The sequence below is a fragment of the Ailuropoda melanoleuca genome, chromosome 5 (assembly GCF_002007445.2).
Source record: "Ailuropoda melanoleuca isolate Jingjing chromosome 5, ASM200744v2, whole genome shotgun sequence".
NCBI lineage: Eukaryota > Metazoa > Chordata > Mammalia > Carnivora > Ursidae > Ailuropoda > Ailuropoda melanoleuca.
In genome coordinates, this window is record NC_048222.1 from 76,117,355 (window position 1) to 76,133,643 (window position 16,289).

Consider the following 16,289-nt stretch of genomic DNA (forward strand, 5'->3'; position numbering starts at 1 on the left):
AGAGCCGTTGGAAGAGGGAAAAGCTGTGTCAGATACCATAGTGTGCGGATGGTGGAGGGCATTTGGGCGACCAGAAGGTCCTGAAGTAGGGGAGCTGAGCAAGCAAATTGAGTTATAGTGGGCTGCCAACCTCTGACCTCCAGTCCAAGCCTCCCCAGCAGTATAATTCCTTTCAGTTGGTCATCCTTTCATCTATACTTTTCTGAAGCTGGTTCCTGAAGTTCCCGAATTTTGGAAAAGAAGCCCGGAGACCTTGTCAGATGTCAGTGAAGTCTTTCTCTAGAACTAGAGAGGCCCGGAGTAAAGGCAGGGAGGCCTTCCCGGAGGAGGCTTTCTCCAGCTCCAGTCCCCAAGCTTTCTTGGCGCAGGTCTTCCGCGAACTGGTTAGGGCTGCGCCTCCATCGGGCATAATTCAGTGGCGTAGGGGAGGGGATAGGGCTCATGCCAACGCGCCAGGATCAGCCAAACGAGAGAGGCATTCGGTGGAGACCCGCGCGCTGTGCTTCCAGGGCTGAGGAAGCCGAGTTCCCGCCTAAATCCGCAAGATGGAAGTTGCTCCCTCTAGCTTTTCCACTAGCGAAGGCTGCTGGTTTTGTGAGCGACCCCTCCCTTCGCGCCCAGGTCAATTTCTAACATTCACACTTTTCTAGAGTCTTGTTAATTTAAAAATGCATGGCAAAAGACACTACCAAATACACCGTAGATCCGGCCCAGATCCGATTTTGGGTAGCGCGGAAAGTTTCCAAGGCACTGGATGTACCCCACCCCAGAGCACCGGGTGCGCGCCGAGCTGAATGCAGGAATGTGTGCACCAACGCCGAGGGACGCTGGCAGCTCTAACGTTGCTGAGGATGTGTCGGGAGGGAGAGTGAAACTGGGGTGCCTGGAATGCGTAGGCGTGTGCCCCCGCGTGTCCACGGCCCCGCCGCCTCGCCCCCTCTTACCGAAACGTGCCAGCAACCTCAGCTCTCTTTCAGCCCTTTTCCAGCCAGACGCTTCCTTTTTGGTGCCTCTGGGCGTTTACTGTAAATTCCGTGACTAAAACACGCCGGTGAGCCCGGCCCATCGACAGATGGATCAATCGCCCCCTTCTCGGCTGGGGGAGGGGGACCCCACCCGGAGCCTCCGAAGCGGGTAGCTGCCGGCTGCCTTGGGAGAGCTCTCGGAGCCCAGCCTGCCGCCGAACGCGGGCCGCCGAGCTTGGCACGGAGCCCTGGGCCGGGTTGGTCTCGGGCGCACCCGCCGGGGTGGGGTGCGAGCCCCCGGCCGATCCCTCCAGTGCGGTTCGGGCAGGTCAGCCGGCCTCGGAGGAGGCGGTCAGGGCGCCCGGGCACCTTGGCCTTCCTCCCGCGCCAGGGGAGGGGAGAGGAGTGGGAAGAAGAGTCTCGAAGGGCTGCAACGCCGGGCGTGAGGGAGCCGAGGGCGCCGGGGGCGTGTGGGGAAAGTTCTCGAGCTCCGTGTGGAGAGCACACGTGTATGCGTGCTGGGGGCGAGACCCGGGCAGGCAGGCTGCGCGGGGACGCTGGGGGCTGGCGCTGGAGGGGGTCCTTCTTTTTCTCTTGCGCCTTCGGGGAGAAGCTCTGCTTGGACTCCCCGGCGCAAGGACGGATCCGCCCAGTGAGGCTGGAGCCCCTCCCCAGACCCTGGCCCCCCAACCGGGGATTTTCGAGCGCCCCTCCCCCCATGCCCCCGGGATGGCTGGAGCATCCTGGACCCCACGCCCTTGGGCCTCAGCTGAGCCTCCCTAGGCCTTCGGGACCCGTGGGCCGAGGCCGCGGGGGCAGGGGCAGGGGCAGTGGGGATTGGAGGGCGCAGCCCGTCCGCGACGGCGGGGGGCGGTGGCGCGCTGAGAAGGGAGGAGGAGGGTGCGGAGGCTCTGGTGGGTTTGAGCCGTAGCTCGGAGAGCCGGTCAGTTTCCGGCCAAGGCAGTAGGTCAGTCCCGGGAAGGGCGGGCGGCAAAGCAGAGGGAGTCAGCGGCGAAGCACTCCTCTCGTCCAGCGTTCTCCGGCGCCACCGCCACCGCCGTGTCGCCGCCGCCGCTGCAGAGTGTCGCTGCTCCGCCGCGTTCCCGCGCCGCCAGCCGCCTGGGAGCCTGAGCGCCGAGCCCCGGGCGGAGAAGAGGGGCGCGGGCGAGAGCCACGGCGAGGGAGCCGCGAAGGGGGAAGGGGGCGGGCGGAGGGAGGAGCAGGGAGAGAGGGAGAAGGGGGAGGGAGAGAGGAGAGCGAGGGAGAGCTGGAGAGAGCGAGAGCAAAGAGCGAGAGCCAGGGAGAGGAGAGAGAGGGAGCGAAGAGAGACACACGCACGCAGAGACACTCGGTCACTGGAATTCCACTAGAAAAAAGTGAGACGAGCAAGGGTTAGCGGGAGAAGATTTTTTTTTTTTTTTTTAATCTTTTCTTCGTCTGGGTGCGAAAGAAGCGACTCCGGGCTCTCGTCTTCGAAGCTCCCACTGGATTGTTCCTTGGGGCTAACACCCGTCGGTGGATTTCTCTCCTATTTGCATTTTATTCTGACCCCCACCCTCGCTGCTTCCTTCCAGCCCTTCACTCTCAAATCGCCTCTTCCCCACCTCCCCAGTCCGCTCCTGGGAAGCGCAGGGGCATTGGACCCGCGGGGACTCGCGCCTTGCCGGACCGGCGGAGGGAGGACAGAGAGAGGACCAGGCTGTCGGCTTGTAAAGCAGATATACCCTCATTTACGTGTATATTTGATTTTAGTGGGCAAGGGGGGCGTTGAGAGGCGGCCCGCCGCCCTCCTTCCCCCCCCCACCCCCCTCCAGCCAGAGGCGAGAATCGCAGGACTCAGGATCTTCATCCGGTGGACTAGCTGGGATCTCCGCATTGGATTTGGGGCTGATTATCACTGCTTGGCTATTATTATTGTTGTCGTTATTATTATTTTTTTTACCCAAGGGAGAAAGACACAAGAAACTGTGGGATTTATTTAACATGATCTTGGCAAACGTCTTCTGCCTCCTCTTCTTTTTAGGTGAGTACCTGCGGGCGGGGAGGGCAGCTAGTCCGCCGGAGCCTGGGGGGCCGCGCGGGACCGCGCGTTCGGTCGCCGGCTAGAAGCCGGGAACGCGGGGGGCGAGCGGGGCGCGGGCTGGAGACCGGCGGGGAGAGCGCGCCGCGGAGCGAGCCGGGCCCCGGCTCTGCCGAACCCAGCGGGGCCGGGCGGCGAGGCTGCGGGCGGAGGGACGCGAACCGCGGCTGGCTGGCTACGCGTGGGGCTCGGGAAGGAGACTTGAAACACCCAAACCATCTCCGCACACACGCACGCACACTCGCTTACTCACACACAATGCTAGCACTCATTTCTCTCAAAACAATGGGTTCAAATTGCGGCAACTTAAGAAAAAAGAATCCCAACTCTTGATCTGGAAGAGAGGAGAGTGGGGAGAGGCTCTGTGTCGCGGAGAGAAAAATCACGCCAGTTCCATCTTTCTGGTCGGCTCCCGGATCGACTCGGGTGGACGGCATGGGTTTCTCCTGGATCTCCTGCTTGGACATCGGTGGTGGCAGCGCTGCCAGCCATTCCCTCACCTGCCAATCAACCTTTGGAAAATGCATCCCTCTTCTTGCTCCCAAACCCCTTTCTAGTGGCCCCACTCACTGGAACACTTTTCAAGTTTCTCCCCACCCTTTGCCCGCCCTCCCGCCCAGACCCGAGCCAGATGCGTGGGCAGGAGTGGAGGGTTGCGAGGAACCATTCACTACCTATCTTTCACCACCTCTGGCCGCCTGGGGACCCTGTAGCTTGTGGGAAGAGGAGGGAGGGAGGTCAAAGTTTGCTTCCTTGGGTGAAGAGGGAGAGGAGTGATGGAAAAAAAGGGATCTGAACAAAGACCACTGCTCATTCTATAAGCCCTCTCCTCCAAGGGCAGGCCCCTGAACCCTGGGCAGTCTCTTTCCCACCCAGAATTACCAACCCCTCGCACCCTTTCGTGCTATGTTACACCTCAGCTGCTTGGGAAATGGGTATAGAGAGAGCATTCTGGGAGTGGAGGTCAGGAAGAAGGTGTTTGGGAGGCCTGGGTGCGGACCTGGAGCCCCTGGCAAGGCTGCTGCCCCTGGGTAGGTGCTCCGGGGAGGGAGCTGGGTAATGAGTATATTGAGGGTGTGCACATATGCTTTGGTGTGGATGCTGTTCCTGCCACCCCGGGGCCTGCTGTTAGCCTGTGGTGAGCCAGGCGGCCTCACTGTGTCAGAACTGTGCCCTTTCTCTCTTGGAGGAGGCGAGGGGAAAGCCTGAGGGGGTAGGTGCCCATCACAGAAAGATGTGCATGGTCTAGTAAGGGCCCTCCTGGCTGGCTTGAATAGGGCATTTGAGTCAATACTGGTTGGGCCCTAGACCCTTTGTCCACCCCCCCGTTCCCCAGGGTCCCTGGCCCTGCTCTAGGGTGTGGCCTTCACAGGTCCTGCCCCCCCAAGCCAGAGGCAGCAGTCTCCAGGGTAGGAGGGACTGCGGGAGGAAGCTGGATAGGTGCCTCCGGCCCACTGTGAACCTGCAGCCCTTCCTGGCAACCCACTGCAAGTGGACTCTCCTTCTGGAGGGGTTGTTATAAAACCTGACCTTTTCTCCCACTGCTGGTTTGAAAACCCAGCTTCTGGGACCTAGAAGGAAAGAAAATCGTTTTTCAGGAAAAGCAGCCAGATTGCCCGCTGCTGAGCTGTATGTATGCACCCCAGAGGTGCCTTCTGATACCCTGGGATGGAGAAGAGCAGTATGAGCCCCTTAGTCCTGTCTAGGCCCAGAACCCCATGTTGCAGGCAGGCTGTTTTCAGCTGAGAGGGGTGTGGAGTTGACTTTGTTCTCGATACAGGGGTACGTGTGTGTACGTGTGTGTCAGAGATGCACTCGGAGTCTGAGACCCTGGGGGCAGTTGTGAGAGGGGGAGTAAGAGCAGGGGGTCAGCAGTCCTTTTGGTCAGAGCCCTTCAGTTCCCTTCCCTTGAGATGCCCCTTCCCAGAGCTGGGGGAGGGGTTAACTGAGTGACCAGCAGATAGTGGAAGACTCTGGGTTAGGCTGGCCAAGGAGGAAGGGATAGGTTGGTATTAAGGAAACTTCAGCCTCAGGGCCACTTTCCTTGGCAAGGAGCCCCCAGTTGGGAGTTGGTTGGAAATTCCACTTGGGGGGAGAGGCTTTCGTGGAGCGTGAGACTGGGTAAGCAGCTGCAGTGTGTGTGTGGGCCATGGTGGAGTGTGGTGTGAGGAGCGTGGGTCTTCAGCGTGGCCCCCCAAGGCTCTGAGTGAGGCCTGGAGATAGAGAGGCCTTTCTGGCCCAGTCATCCTGACCTCCAGGGTTGACATACCCAGGGAGAGAGTGGGATGGGGAGAGTCACTTGGGGGGCACTTGCCATTGGCACCGTAGCGTGCGCTCCAGCTCTTGTGGGGATGTTTCGTGCGGGGAAGGTATTCGCAGCTCCGTGCAGTCTCTCAGTCCCCCTTGTCTCTAGATGCTGCTCCACATGTCTTTTCGTGATGGATCTGAGTTTTCTCCTGATTTGAAATCTGGAAGCAGCAGGTACCTTCTGACCTTTACTCTTTTCGAATTCTCGGCCCAAGGCTCCCAGTTGCTATCTCTTTCTCTGGCTGGGCTTCATTGGTTCTGGGGGTCATGATCCCAACTAGAAAAGCTAAGGATGGGTGCAGCCGGGGAGTGTGGGGAGAGGGTACGCTGGCTCTCTGCAGAGCATCTTCCTGCCGGCTGGCAGGATGGGGGAAGCCCTTGCTTTTGGCACAGAAGCCCAGGATTCTGTGAGGATTGTCCTGTGGGGTCTAGACCCCACCTGTAGGGCAGGCAGGATAAGTGCCCTTCTTGCCCCAATCCCCTAGGCCAATGTCCTGACCTTTAAGCCTGCCCTGGATGCTCCCTTCTCAGTCTGTCTCAGACAGTGCACCCTCAGGCACAGTCAAGGTGGGACGGGAGAAGGCTGCTGGGATGCTGGGGGGAAGTCACTGGAAGTCCCGGGGCTGGGTCATTCTTGAGGCTCTAGCAGGCAGGCTGGCTGTCTGGCTAGGTGGGGTAGCAGGTGCAAGTGAGGCTGGGTCAGCTCAGCTGCTCCTGGGTGGCCCAGAGGCACTGAGTCCTGCTCGCGGACCTAGGCATTTGCTGAAGCCAGGAAGTAAAGCTGCTGCCTCAGCTTGGGCGGAGGACACCTCTCCAGTCGGTACCTGGGCAGATGCCCCACTGCTCGTGCCCACATCCCATGCTGGCTTCTTCTCTGATCTTGTCTCACCCTGGCCACAGCCCTCAGCTCTTCCTGTCCTGAGGCAGAGGTATGGTCAAAGGGAGAAGGGAGATCTTTGGCTCTGGCCCTCAAGGCCTTCTCCACTCCAGGCCTAGCCCTTGCTCTTTTACTTCTCTTCTTGCGGGGTAGGTCTCCTCCCTCTCCAGTGGAGGAATCCTTTCGCCTCCAGCTGTCTGGAGTGACAGGCTCACGGTGCAGTGCTCTGCCTCTAGGTGTCGCTGTCTCCCTACGGTAGCTCCCCCCCTGAGCGGGGCCTCCAGGGGAAGGAGTGACAAGTGGCCATTCTGCGTAGGGATGGGGAGGCGGGAGAGAGCAGGTTCTATGGGATTCTGAGGAGTGGACTTCTTTTTTTTTTTTTAATTATTCTTTTTTTTATTACAATGATTTTTTTATTATATTATGTTAATCACCATACAGTACATCCCCGGATTCCGATGTAAAGTTCGATGCTTCATTAGTTGCGTATAACACCCAGTGCACCATGCAATACGTGCCCTCCTTACTACCCATCACCAGTCTATCCCATTCCCCCACCCCCTCCCCTCTGAAGTCTTCAGTTTGTTTCTCATAGTCCATAGTCTCTCATGTTTCATTCCCCCTTCTGATTACCCCCCTTTTCTTTATCCCTTTCTTCCCCTACCGATCATCCTAGTTCTTATGTTCCATAGATGAGAGAAATCATATGATAATTGTCTTTCTCTGCTTGACTTATTTCACTTAGCATTATCTCCTCCAGTGCCGTCCATGTTGCAGCAAATGTTGAGAATTCGTTCTTTCTGATAGCTGAGTAATATTCCATTGTATATATGGACCACAGCTTCTTAATCCAGTCATCTGTTGAAGGGCATCTCGGCTCCTTCCATGATTTGGCTATTGTGGACAATGCAGCTATGAACATTGGGGTGCATATGGCCCTTCTCTTTACTACGTCTGTATCTTTGGGGTAAACACCCAGTAGTGCAATGGCTGGGTCATAGGGTAGTTCAATTTTTAACTTTTTAAAGGGACCTCCACACTGTTTTCCAGAGTGGCTGTACCAACTTGCATTCCCACCAACAATGTAGGAGGGATCCCCTTTCTTGAGGAGTGGACTTCTGACTTAGGATCTTAGTATGCTTTGGGCTGGATGAAATGGAGGATGCCTCCCAGGTCACTCCTGGGTCTTGGAAAAGACAGTTTTGGCTCTGGCGTATGGAAGAGCTTTTTCTGGGGCAGGAACTGGAGTGGACAGGGAGACTGGGGAGATGTCTGTGTCTAGAGCAAACCATTTTGGGAGCTCGATTTTGACAGGACCAAGTGGGCTTCTCTCTGCCCTTCACTTCTGAATCTTTTTCCCCGAGCCCCTCCTTCAGAGGACTGAGGGTTTAGATGCTCTGAGGGTGATGGGTAAGAAGGGTGGCTGAATCCTGCTTGTTCACTTTTGGAGAGGTGAGGCTCCATGTGTGAGGCCAGAGTCAGAGGAGGGAAGCTCTTTCCCTTTTGCAATTGGCTGCTTATTCGGCTTTTGGAAAGAAGAAAAAGAGGAGGGACCAAGAAGGAGAGGGTTTCAGAGATGGGTGGAGAGGAGAGGGAAGAGAGGAGAAGTAGGAGGCAAGAGAGAGAGAGACAGAGACAGAGAGAGAGGGCACAAGGCTATTCAAAGAGCAAAGGTACTGGAGAAATAGACCTTAGAAGAAGTCAGGGAAGTGTGAGAGAGGGATGAGAAAGACCCGTCTGGATGTACACACACACACACACACACACACACACACACACACAGGGAGGAAAGCTGGGTGCTTATCAGGCTTGCCTGCAGCACTTTCTTTTGGCAGGGCTGGGGTACAGCTTGGCCACGAAGGCATGTTTTCATGTGTCCAGCCAGGGTGCAATTGGACTGGAAGGTGTGGAGGGCTGGGCTGAAAAGGGGTGGCTGCCCCCTTCTGGGCATGCCTCAGGCCGCAGGTCAGGCTTGTCTCTTGGGGTCTTCTCTTAGAGTCTGGGAGCTCAGGATGGACAGGCCAGGAGTCTGAGGGGTCCTTTCAGTCCGTGCGTGACCTTGAGTTGTCATCTCCCTTCTTTAGGTCTCAGTTTCCCCGGGGTAAAATGGTGGGGTGGGGGGGAGCTGGATGCTGTGGTCTCTAAGGTCCTAACAGACTAGGAAAGTAAAATTCTTTCCTGCTGCTTTCCCAGTTTAACCCAGCAGGTTGGCTGGAGCTCTGGCTGGAGCTGAGGTGGATGGAGGTTTGGGCAGCAGGAAAGTGAGAGTCCCCCTCTGCACATTCGGGCAGGCCCTGCAGCCCCCAGCTCTCCGCTGAGGCTGTGGCATTCTGGTCTGGCCTCCTGGCGTTTTCGACTGTCTGCGGTCTTGCTTGAGGGTCCTCTGGCCTTACTGTGCTCGGCTCCTGGGCCCAGGGCTGAGGGGGACGGAGTGGAATTGGAGGAGAGTCTGGTTGAGCCAGGGCACAATGACAGCTCGAGGTCTCCTTTGGGTTTGAGGAGGGATGTTGGTGTCTTGGGATCCTTCCACGGCTCTTCCTCTGACCCGCTCTGTGGTGGGGGAAGGCAGCATGAAGACGGCCTTGGCGTGCTTTGGAGTCAGATGGGTGCGAAGTTCCCAGAAGGGCCCAAGCCCCCAGGCCTGCGTCTTGGGTCGGAGGTCGTGGTGGCCCTCATTCATGCTTGTCTTCCCTCCCCACCACCCAGACGAGACCCTCCGCTCTTTGGCCAGCCCTTCCTCCCTGCAGGGCCCCGAGCTCCACGGCTGGCGCCCCCCAGTGGACTGTGTCCGGGCCAATGAGCTGTGCGCGGCGGAATCCAACTGCAGCTCCCGCTACCGCACGCTGCGGCAGTGCCTGGCGGGCCGGGACCGCAACACCATGCTGGCCAACAAGGAGTGCCAGGCGGCCCTGGAGGTGCTGCAGGAGAGCCCGCTGTACGACTGCCGCTGCAAGCGCGGCATGAAGAAGGAGCTGCAGTGCTTGCAGATCTACTGGAGCATCCACCTGGGGCTGACCGACGGTAAGCGGCCTGCTCCTCCTGGGGACCGTGTGTGGGGGGCCTGGGTGCAGGGGAAGACCTGGCAGTGGAGGCAGCCGGCCAGCTTTCTATCGCTCCCTGCCAGGGGAGCCTGAACACAAAGTAGCCGGCCCACCTAGGAGGGCGGCTGTTGGAGGAGGCCGGGGGATGCGAAAGAGGAGGCAGAGTGGGAGGAGAGGGGGCCAGGTGGTGGGAGAAGGAGAGCAAGGCTGGAGAAAGGAGGGGAGTAGGGTCGGGGAGAGGATGGGGGGTGGGTGGATGGACAGGCGGGCGGACTTGTGACGTGGTAACAGAGAAGGGGAGGCAGGAGGACCGAGGCAGGTGGGCTGGGTCAGTGCAGGCAGAGCTGGGCTTCCAAGCAAACCAGCCCCTGCCTCTCCTCGAAGCCCCGGGCTCTGAGCTGAGGGCAGTCCTAGTTTCACTCTTCCTGCGGCCGGGAGGCCTGCTCTTCAGGAGGCGTCCTGACGCCGGGGCTGGCCGAGGCACCTTCTCCAGGGCTTGGAGCAGTGTGTGGGCAGCAGGTCCCCCCAGCTCCCACGGTGGACCCCGTAACTGCCCCTCCCCTAACACTCCGTTCCCCGATGTCACCCCCTCTAGACTATAGTGTGTGGGATTTGCACACAGTGTGGGGGGATCGGCCACTTTGGTCACACGTTCACTTACTGTTTCAACAGCTGTTCTTGGAGAGGTTATCATCTGCTAGGTGTTGTGGGAACCCTTGAGAGCAAGGTGGGGTAGCTTCTGCCTTCATGGAACTCAGACTTGGGGGTTGCGGAGAAGTGAAGGGCTTTCTGTCATTTGGTGGTGGGAGTGCTGTGGGAGCCCCAAGGCAGCTTCTTACAGAATCTGAAGAGCCTTCCTGGAAGAGGCAGCCTCTGAGCCGAAACTAGAGAGTGAGCTGCAGTTACACCTGGAGGGACATGGGAAGAGTGTGGGAGGTGGAGGGGGAGCTTGGGCAAAGGCCCGCAAGAGAGAGTTGAACTCACTTGCAGACTGACAAGTAACTCAGTGTAGTCAAGTGGGGAGCTGGAAGTGGGCATGGAGCGAGGAGCGGGGAGGGGTGTGGGCCCTGCTGGGCCTCAGGTTGCCTGCACAGGGAGGCCACGTGATCTCTGCTTCAGGAACGTGTTCATGTGGTGCCAGGGGAGGGAGCAGATTGGACGCTGCTTCTGTGATCCGGCCCAGGGGTGGTGGTGGCTGGCCGAGGACGGTGGCAGGAACGAGGGGTGGCCCACGGACATAGAATCAACAGGTTTTGGTGAAGGGAGAGGAGTCAGGGAGGGCAGTTTTCTGTTTTGGGCAGCTAGGTGGATGATGGGTCCCCCTTCATGAGAGGCAGAGAAGTTTTCATGTGGGGGGAGGGCGGGGAGATGGTGCCTTAATTTGGGGGTGTGCGGCTCTGGTTGGCCATGGCCTGCACACAGCCAGCCGTGTAGGGCTGGAGCCCAGGTGGGGAAGTGGCACTGCACATAGAGACTTAAGAGCCTCCGTCAGCCTGCAGGTGTAAGTGGGGCCAAGGCGTCGGGTGTGCGCACGCGGAGAGGAGGGTGGGGACAGAGCCCCCAGGACCACGGACATTTAAAGATGGGTGGGGGAGGCAGGGGCATCTGCAGGCGTGCCAGGAGAGAGGTGGGAGGGACAGCAGGAGACCGCGGAAGGAAGAAGGGTCAACAGTCTCCAGTACGTGGGGTCCAGTGGGAGAGGGCTGGCAGCGCGGCCCTGTGCCCTTGGGGTGAGCTCTGCAGGTGGCTGCTGTGAGCAGAAGCCTGGTTAAGGAGTGAATGGGAGCTGGGAATGGCGACTGTGGACCACTTCTAGAATTTTGGTGTGAAGAGGAGAGGACAAAGAATGACTCTTTTTAAGAAGTGAGAGGGTGGTGCGGCTTGAATTCGAAGGTAGGCCCGTAGTGATGGAGGTGTTGAGGTGAAGAGAGGGGTACGCCGTGGAGCCCTGCCTTTGGTTAGCCTGAGATGGAGAAGCAGCGTGGCCTCGGGGTGCGGGAGCCGAGGGAGGGAGGAGACCTGGCCGGGCATGGGGGCCGGAGAATGACGGACTTCTGACCAGTGGCCAGGATGGTTCTGGCATGCCCTGAATGTGGGAGTAAAGCAGGGATGTCGTCATGAACAGTGTCACCACCGTGAATAGCAAAGTAATTCCTCTGAGTGAGTCTCCCGTTCCTAACAACCTCAAGTCCTGGAGCTACAGCTGCGCAAAGAGAGGGAAACAGTGCCCCCAAGCCCATGCCCCTATTCCCTGCGAGGTGAGGCGCAGTCTTCACTGGGGGGATGCCCCTCTAGTGCCGGAAAACTGAGGTCCCTGAGCCCACAGCTGGGTTCTGTAGTTTCTTGTCCACCGCCCCCCCGCCCCGGCCAGGCCTTCAGTTTCAACCCAGGGGAGGTGGGGCAGTAGCTTGGCGTGGGCTTGCTGAGGGCTGCAGGATGCATGGGGGAGGGCACAGAAGAACTGCCAGCTAGAAGAGCCAGGTGGGCCACCTGAGAGCCTTGTCCCCTGGGTGGCTTCCTCGGGCATTACTTCGTCAGAGCGCCAAGGCCCTTGCTGGCGGGAGCCAGGGAGTGGGGCGATTGGATGACGATGGTATGCGTAATGGGCTTTATGCTGCGTACTGCCCTGTGGTCTTCAAGGTCCTTTCAACCCAGGAGTGCCAGACTGGAGAGGTGAGAGCAGGCTTGCTGGTTCTCTTACTCAGCAAACATCTATGAAGCCCTGACTGTGTGCTTCGGATGGGAACGCGCTCATTCAGCCGTGGTCCCTGTGCCGGCCTGCCTGCGTTAAGGGCTGGGAGAACCCTCTCCTGGGCCAGTACTACGAAAGTAGACCCCCTGCTTTCTTGTGCCTCAGAACCTACCCCGCCCACATTCTTGGCTCTTGGGAGCCACAGGTCTGCCTGGAGCCAGCCAGGGGAAGCTGAGAGGCCTTTAACAGCAGGTAATGTTCCTGTGAGTGACAGGATCCACCCGAGAGTTAATTTTTCACGGTGTGGGATGAGTGGTCTCTCTGGGGGAGGCTGCAAGCACTTCCTCCCTATTCCTCAATAACACTTAATAACCTGGCTCGGGTCTGGGGTGGGTGGGGGGTTGTGGAGAGGAGAGATCTGTGCTGGTTCGGACTTTGATTGTGGCTTCTCCTTGGCCCCTGCTGGCCTGTGTGATGGCTCTGAAGGCTTGGCCTCACCTTCTCCCTCCATCTGAGGCAGAGCTGTGCGTAGTGAGGACCTCAGCTGTGGACAGAACTGGCGGTGCCAGGATTGTGGCCTCTGCTGAGCTCCTAGATGGTCCCAGCTGAAAGGACCTAGAGATCGCTCCTTCCCACTCCCACTTGGTTGGGGAAGCTGAGGTGCAGGGAGGAGGGTTGGTGGGACCAGAACCCCCGACTCGTTATCCAGGTCCTTTCCAACTGCCCTGGGGAGATGCTGTGGCCTGGGGCTCAACTTTCCCTTCTGTCACCACCACCATAACCACCGGTTTTTACATGGGGGCGCTGTCCCTGAGGGCTCCATGGGGCACTTGAGAATCAGGCTTCTTGCCTTCTCCAGAGGAGGCCCTGAAGTTCAGGGTCATTTTGGTCCTTCAGATGTGAGGAGCAAAGGCCTCTTCCACAGGCCTTGGCCGGGGTATCTGACACCCTAGATTTGGGTCAGTCTGATGGCCAGGATGCCTGAGGGGCCAGGTCTCTGATCTCCCACTGGTGAATTCCGCCACTGGAGCAGGCAGCAGACTTAAATAGGATGGGCCTTTCCCAGCCAGCCCTGGAAAAGCCTGTTTTCCCCCTGACACTCCCCACCCTGCAGTCGGTCATACAAGCTGATCCGTACCCAGGGGCCTAGCTTGGCCAGGTACAGGAGGGAAGGACAGGCCCCGGGCTGGGGGGAGCATTCCAGCTGGCATAAGACTGACCGTGTGAAAAGTCAAACAGCAGCAGTACTTGTTTAAGAACAGTTTGGTTCAGTAACACTTTTAATTTTGGAGACTGTATTCATCATGGTGAAGTCCTTGGATTCTGGAGCCAGCTGCCTGGGTTTGAAACCTGGCTCTGCCACTTACCAGCTGTGTGACCTTGGGCCAGTTACTTAACATCTCTGCACCATCTCAGGCCAGTAAGAGTTACTGTTCCAGCAGTAAAACATGGAGAGGAGTAATGCCTATCTCACAGAGAAATTGAGTGGATGAAGTGAGTTCGTACACCTAAAGGACTTTCAGTGGTGCCCACACATACAGGGCTCAGTATAACATCATTTTTATTACAAAAACGCTTCCTAAACTCTCGTCTTATTTGGCTCTAACAAATAGCAGTGTCTGGTAATCCCACCGCTGGGGGTTTCTTCAGTGTCTGTGGGTAGAGAGGACACTGAGATCGTACAGGCCTGGACAACACCGGGGGAAGATGAGGTTGGAGACTGGCCTGAAAGGATCAGTACCGTTTGGGTGTCAGTCAGCAGATAGCGCTCGGGCCCTGCTGTGTGTTGCAGGGCGTGAGGGGTGCTCACTCCTGTGACGTGAAGTAAAGGGTGGGGCCCTCTCCAGGGGGAGAATGACATCTGGGGGTCTGTACCATTTTTGGGGGGTGTCTGCTAGCAGACAGATGTCTTGCTCTGTGAACCAGCAGAGGGCCGGATAAGCCTCGAGTGCTGGCCTCTGGGGGACCTTGTGGGCCTGGCTGGATGAGCCCCTTCCGGGCAGATTGCAAGTCCTCTCTTCTGCATGGCTGGCCCCTCCTGCAGGTGGCCCCGTGGATGCCACTGCACACGTGCTCTTCAGGTGCTGGGCCCTGGGTGGATGGGAAATCAATGTGTGAGACTGTGGGTCATCACCTGTCTCCCCCGCCCCTTTAGCACACACACACAGTCTGAGTGATTATCCATTGATTTCTCCTCAGTAACGTCTCAAGGGGGTATTCCCTCTCCTGCCGAGGTGTTGGCGGAGGGGCGGGAGTCCTGATGAGAAGGTGGTGGGTCTCCAGGGCATCCCTGTGCCATTTATCTCCTGTCACTCACTTGCTTTTCCATTCACCGAGCCTCCGATGCACCCCAAAGCCTTGAGGAGAGGTCTGAGAAGCCAGCAGGTGGTGGGGAGGCCAGGCAGGGGGTATAGAGGTGGGGAGTCGGTCAGACAAGCTGGGGGTCAGGCCTCCACTCAGCAGACCTTCAGCCTCTCCAGTCAGACTCTTCTGGTGACATGATGGGAAGCGAAGAGGAAGTTCTGTGCCCTTAGGTGGCCCGGACAGAGCCAACCTGGAGTGATGGGGGAGAATGCCGGCATGAGAGCCAGGGAGCCAGAGTCTAGTCTAGCTCTGCCGCAAGGAGCTGTGTGATCTCAGTCAGGTAGCTTTGCCTCTCTGGGCCACCTCGGAGTCCTCTCTTGTGAAATGAGGAAGTTGTACTGAACAACCTTGGAGGGCCTTTGGCTTCAAATCCTTTGATTTATGCCTGGCCTTCCGTAGGCTGTCCACCTCCCCAGTGCTTTCTTTCCGGAAGCATTTGGAAGTCCTTAGAAGAGGGCTAGACATGCAGGGAGGTCAGGAGAGGGAAGCGCGAGCAGTACTGACCTGCTGTGGGGGACTTCCACTCTAGTTGAAGAGTAAGGACTCACCGTATGAAATGCTCAACATCTCATCCATCACTTGCTGCTGTCTAGCACTGTGGGAAGGCTGAGCCTGTGCCTGACGCCCCTTCTCTCTTCCAGGTGAGGAGTTTTACGAAGCCTCACCCTATGAGCCAGTGACCTCCCGCCTCTCAGACATCTTCAGGCTTGCTTCAATCTTCTCAGGTAAGTGGGCTCGTGCTAGGGCCTCCCCAGTCCTCCTAGGCGCCCTGGCCTTCGGTCAGTTCTGCCTTCCACCAGCAAGCCCCTTCGTGTTTCTGAGCTTCAGGTCCTCATCTGTGAAAGAAGAAACCATAGCACCCAAGGTTGTGTGCGGAGTGGAGCACTTATGGGAATTGCTTAGAATGCGTCTACTGTACAGTAGGTCTTGAATCGGAAACCTGGTGTCCCTCTCCTAGTTTGTCTTGCCCTGCGGGGTCCTTCTTTCCAGTTCCCAACTCTTGCACTTTGGAATTCTACTTTGGTCAAGTTGTTCAACTTTTCTGTGCCTCAGTTTCCTCACTGGTGCAGTGGGAGAGCACCTCCCTTGGATTGTCGTGAGGTCTAAACGAACCAGCGGTTGTAAAGGGCTCCGTGAGCTGCTGGGCTGCACAGCCCGGGCCGGAACAGGAACCATTAGCTGTGGCTATTGACAGTAGGGTCACCACTCTCCGCTCCACTCAGGGATCCCCTGGGGGCTCTTCTTGAGCGCCACCGAGCGGCCTCCGAGTCCCCAGCATCTCCGGCCCTGGCTGGCCCTGGGAGGTGAGAGGGCTGTGCGGAGCTCTAGCTTTGCTTGCCATGGCCCTTGTGTAGGAGTCCGATGAGTTTGTTGGTTCCTTCTTGACCTGTTCCCTCTGGCGTTGGGGAGACCCGTGCGCCCAGGGCAGCCGCCCCTGCTCCGCCACTGGGGAGGGCCTTCCAGTGTTGGGAACCGCCCTGTGCGGGCTGCGGATGAGCTCCTCCCAAAGCCACCACTGGTGCTCAAAGATGGCCAGGGGGGCTGTTACAGTACAGGGCCCCAGACTTCAGGTTTCTAGGAAGTTCTGTGGCAGTGTGTCTTCTGAAGTTTCTTTTGCTCTAAACTGTGGGTTCCCAACAGCAGCACCGTCGGGGTCTTGACTTGGGTAATTCTCTCCTGTGGGCGGAGCTGTCCCACTCATTGTAGGGTGTTTAGCCGTCCAACCCTTGGATGCCAGGAGCAACGCACTGCTTCGTGACAACCAAAAACGCCTCCAGACATTGCCAACTGTCTCTTGGGAGCACGGCAGCTACCAGCTGAGAAGCAGCTTTCTAAAACTGTGAAATGAAAGACTCTCCAGTGAGACCCTAAACCCTTTCAAATGAATAAGTCTCTAGGAGACTGTTTCTCAAACTTTCTTTTTCCATTATCCGCGCCGCCCCCCCCCCCCCCCCCCCCCCCC

General features: G+C 58.1%; 1 protein-coding gene across 5 annotated transcripts in view; it reads left to right on the forward strand.

Annotated features, from left to right (window-relative positions):
* Positions 1-2,204: 2,204 nt before the first annotated feature.
* GFRA2 (GDNF family receptor alpha 2) overlaps positions 2,205-16,289 on the forward strand; it is a 103,621-nt gene continuing 89,536 nt past the window's right edge. Inside the window, exons 1-4 of one of the 5 annotated variants that reach the window (XM_034661315.1) lie at positions 2,205-2,988; positions 5,459-5,526; positions 8,936-9,250; positions 14,968-15,051. In XM_034661315.1, the coding sequence (XP_034517206.1) occupies positions 9,109-9,250; positions 14,968-15,051 (226 nt within the window). In that variant the 5' untranslated portion in view covers positions 2,205-2,988; positions 5,459-5,526; positions 8,936-9,108. Of the gene's footprint in view, positions 2,989-5,458; positions 5,527-8,427; positions 9,251-14,967; positions 15,052-16,289 lie in introns of those variants that run through there. The other 4 variants (XM_034661314.1, XM_002914785.4, XM_034661316.1 and 1 more) reach the window with 4 other exon arrangements.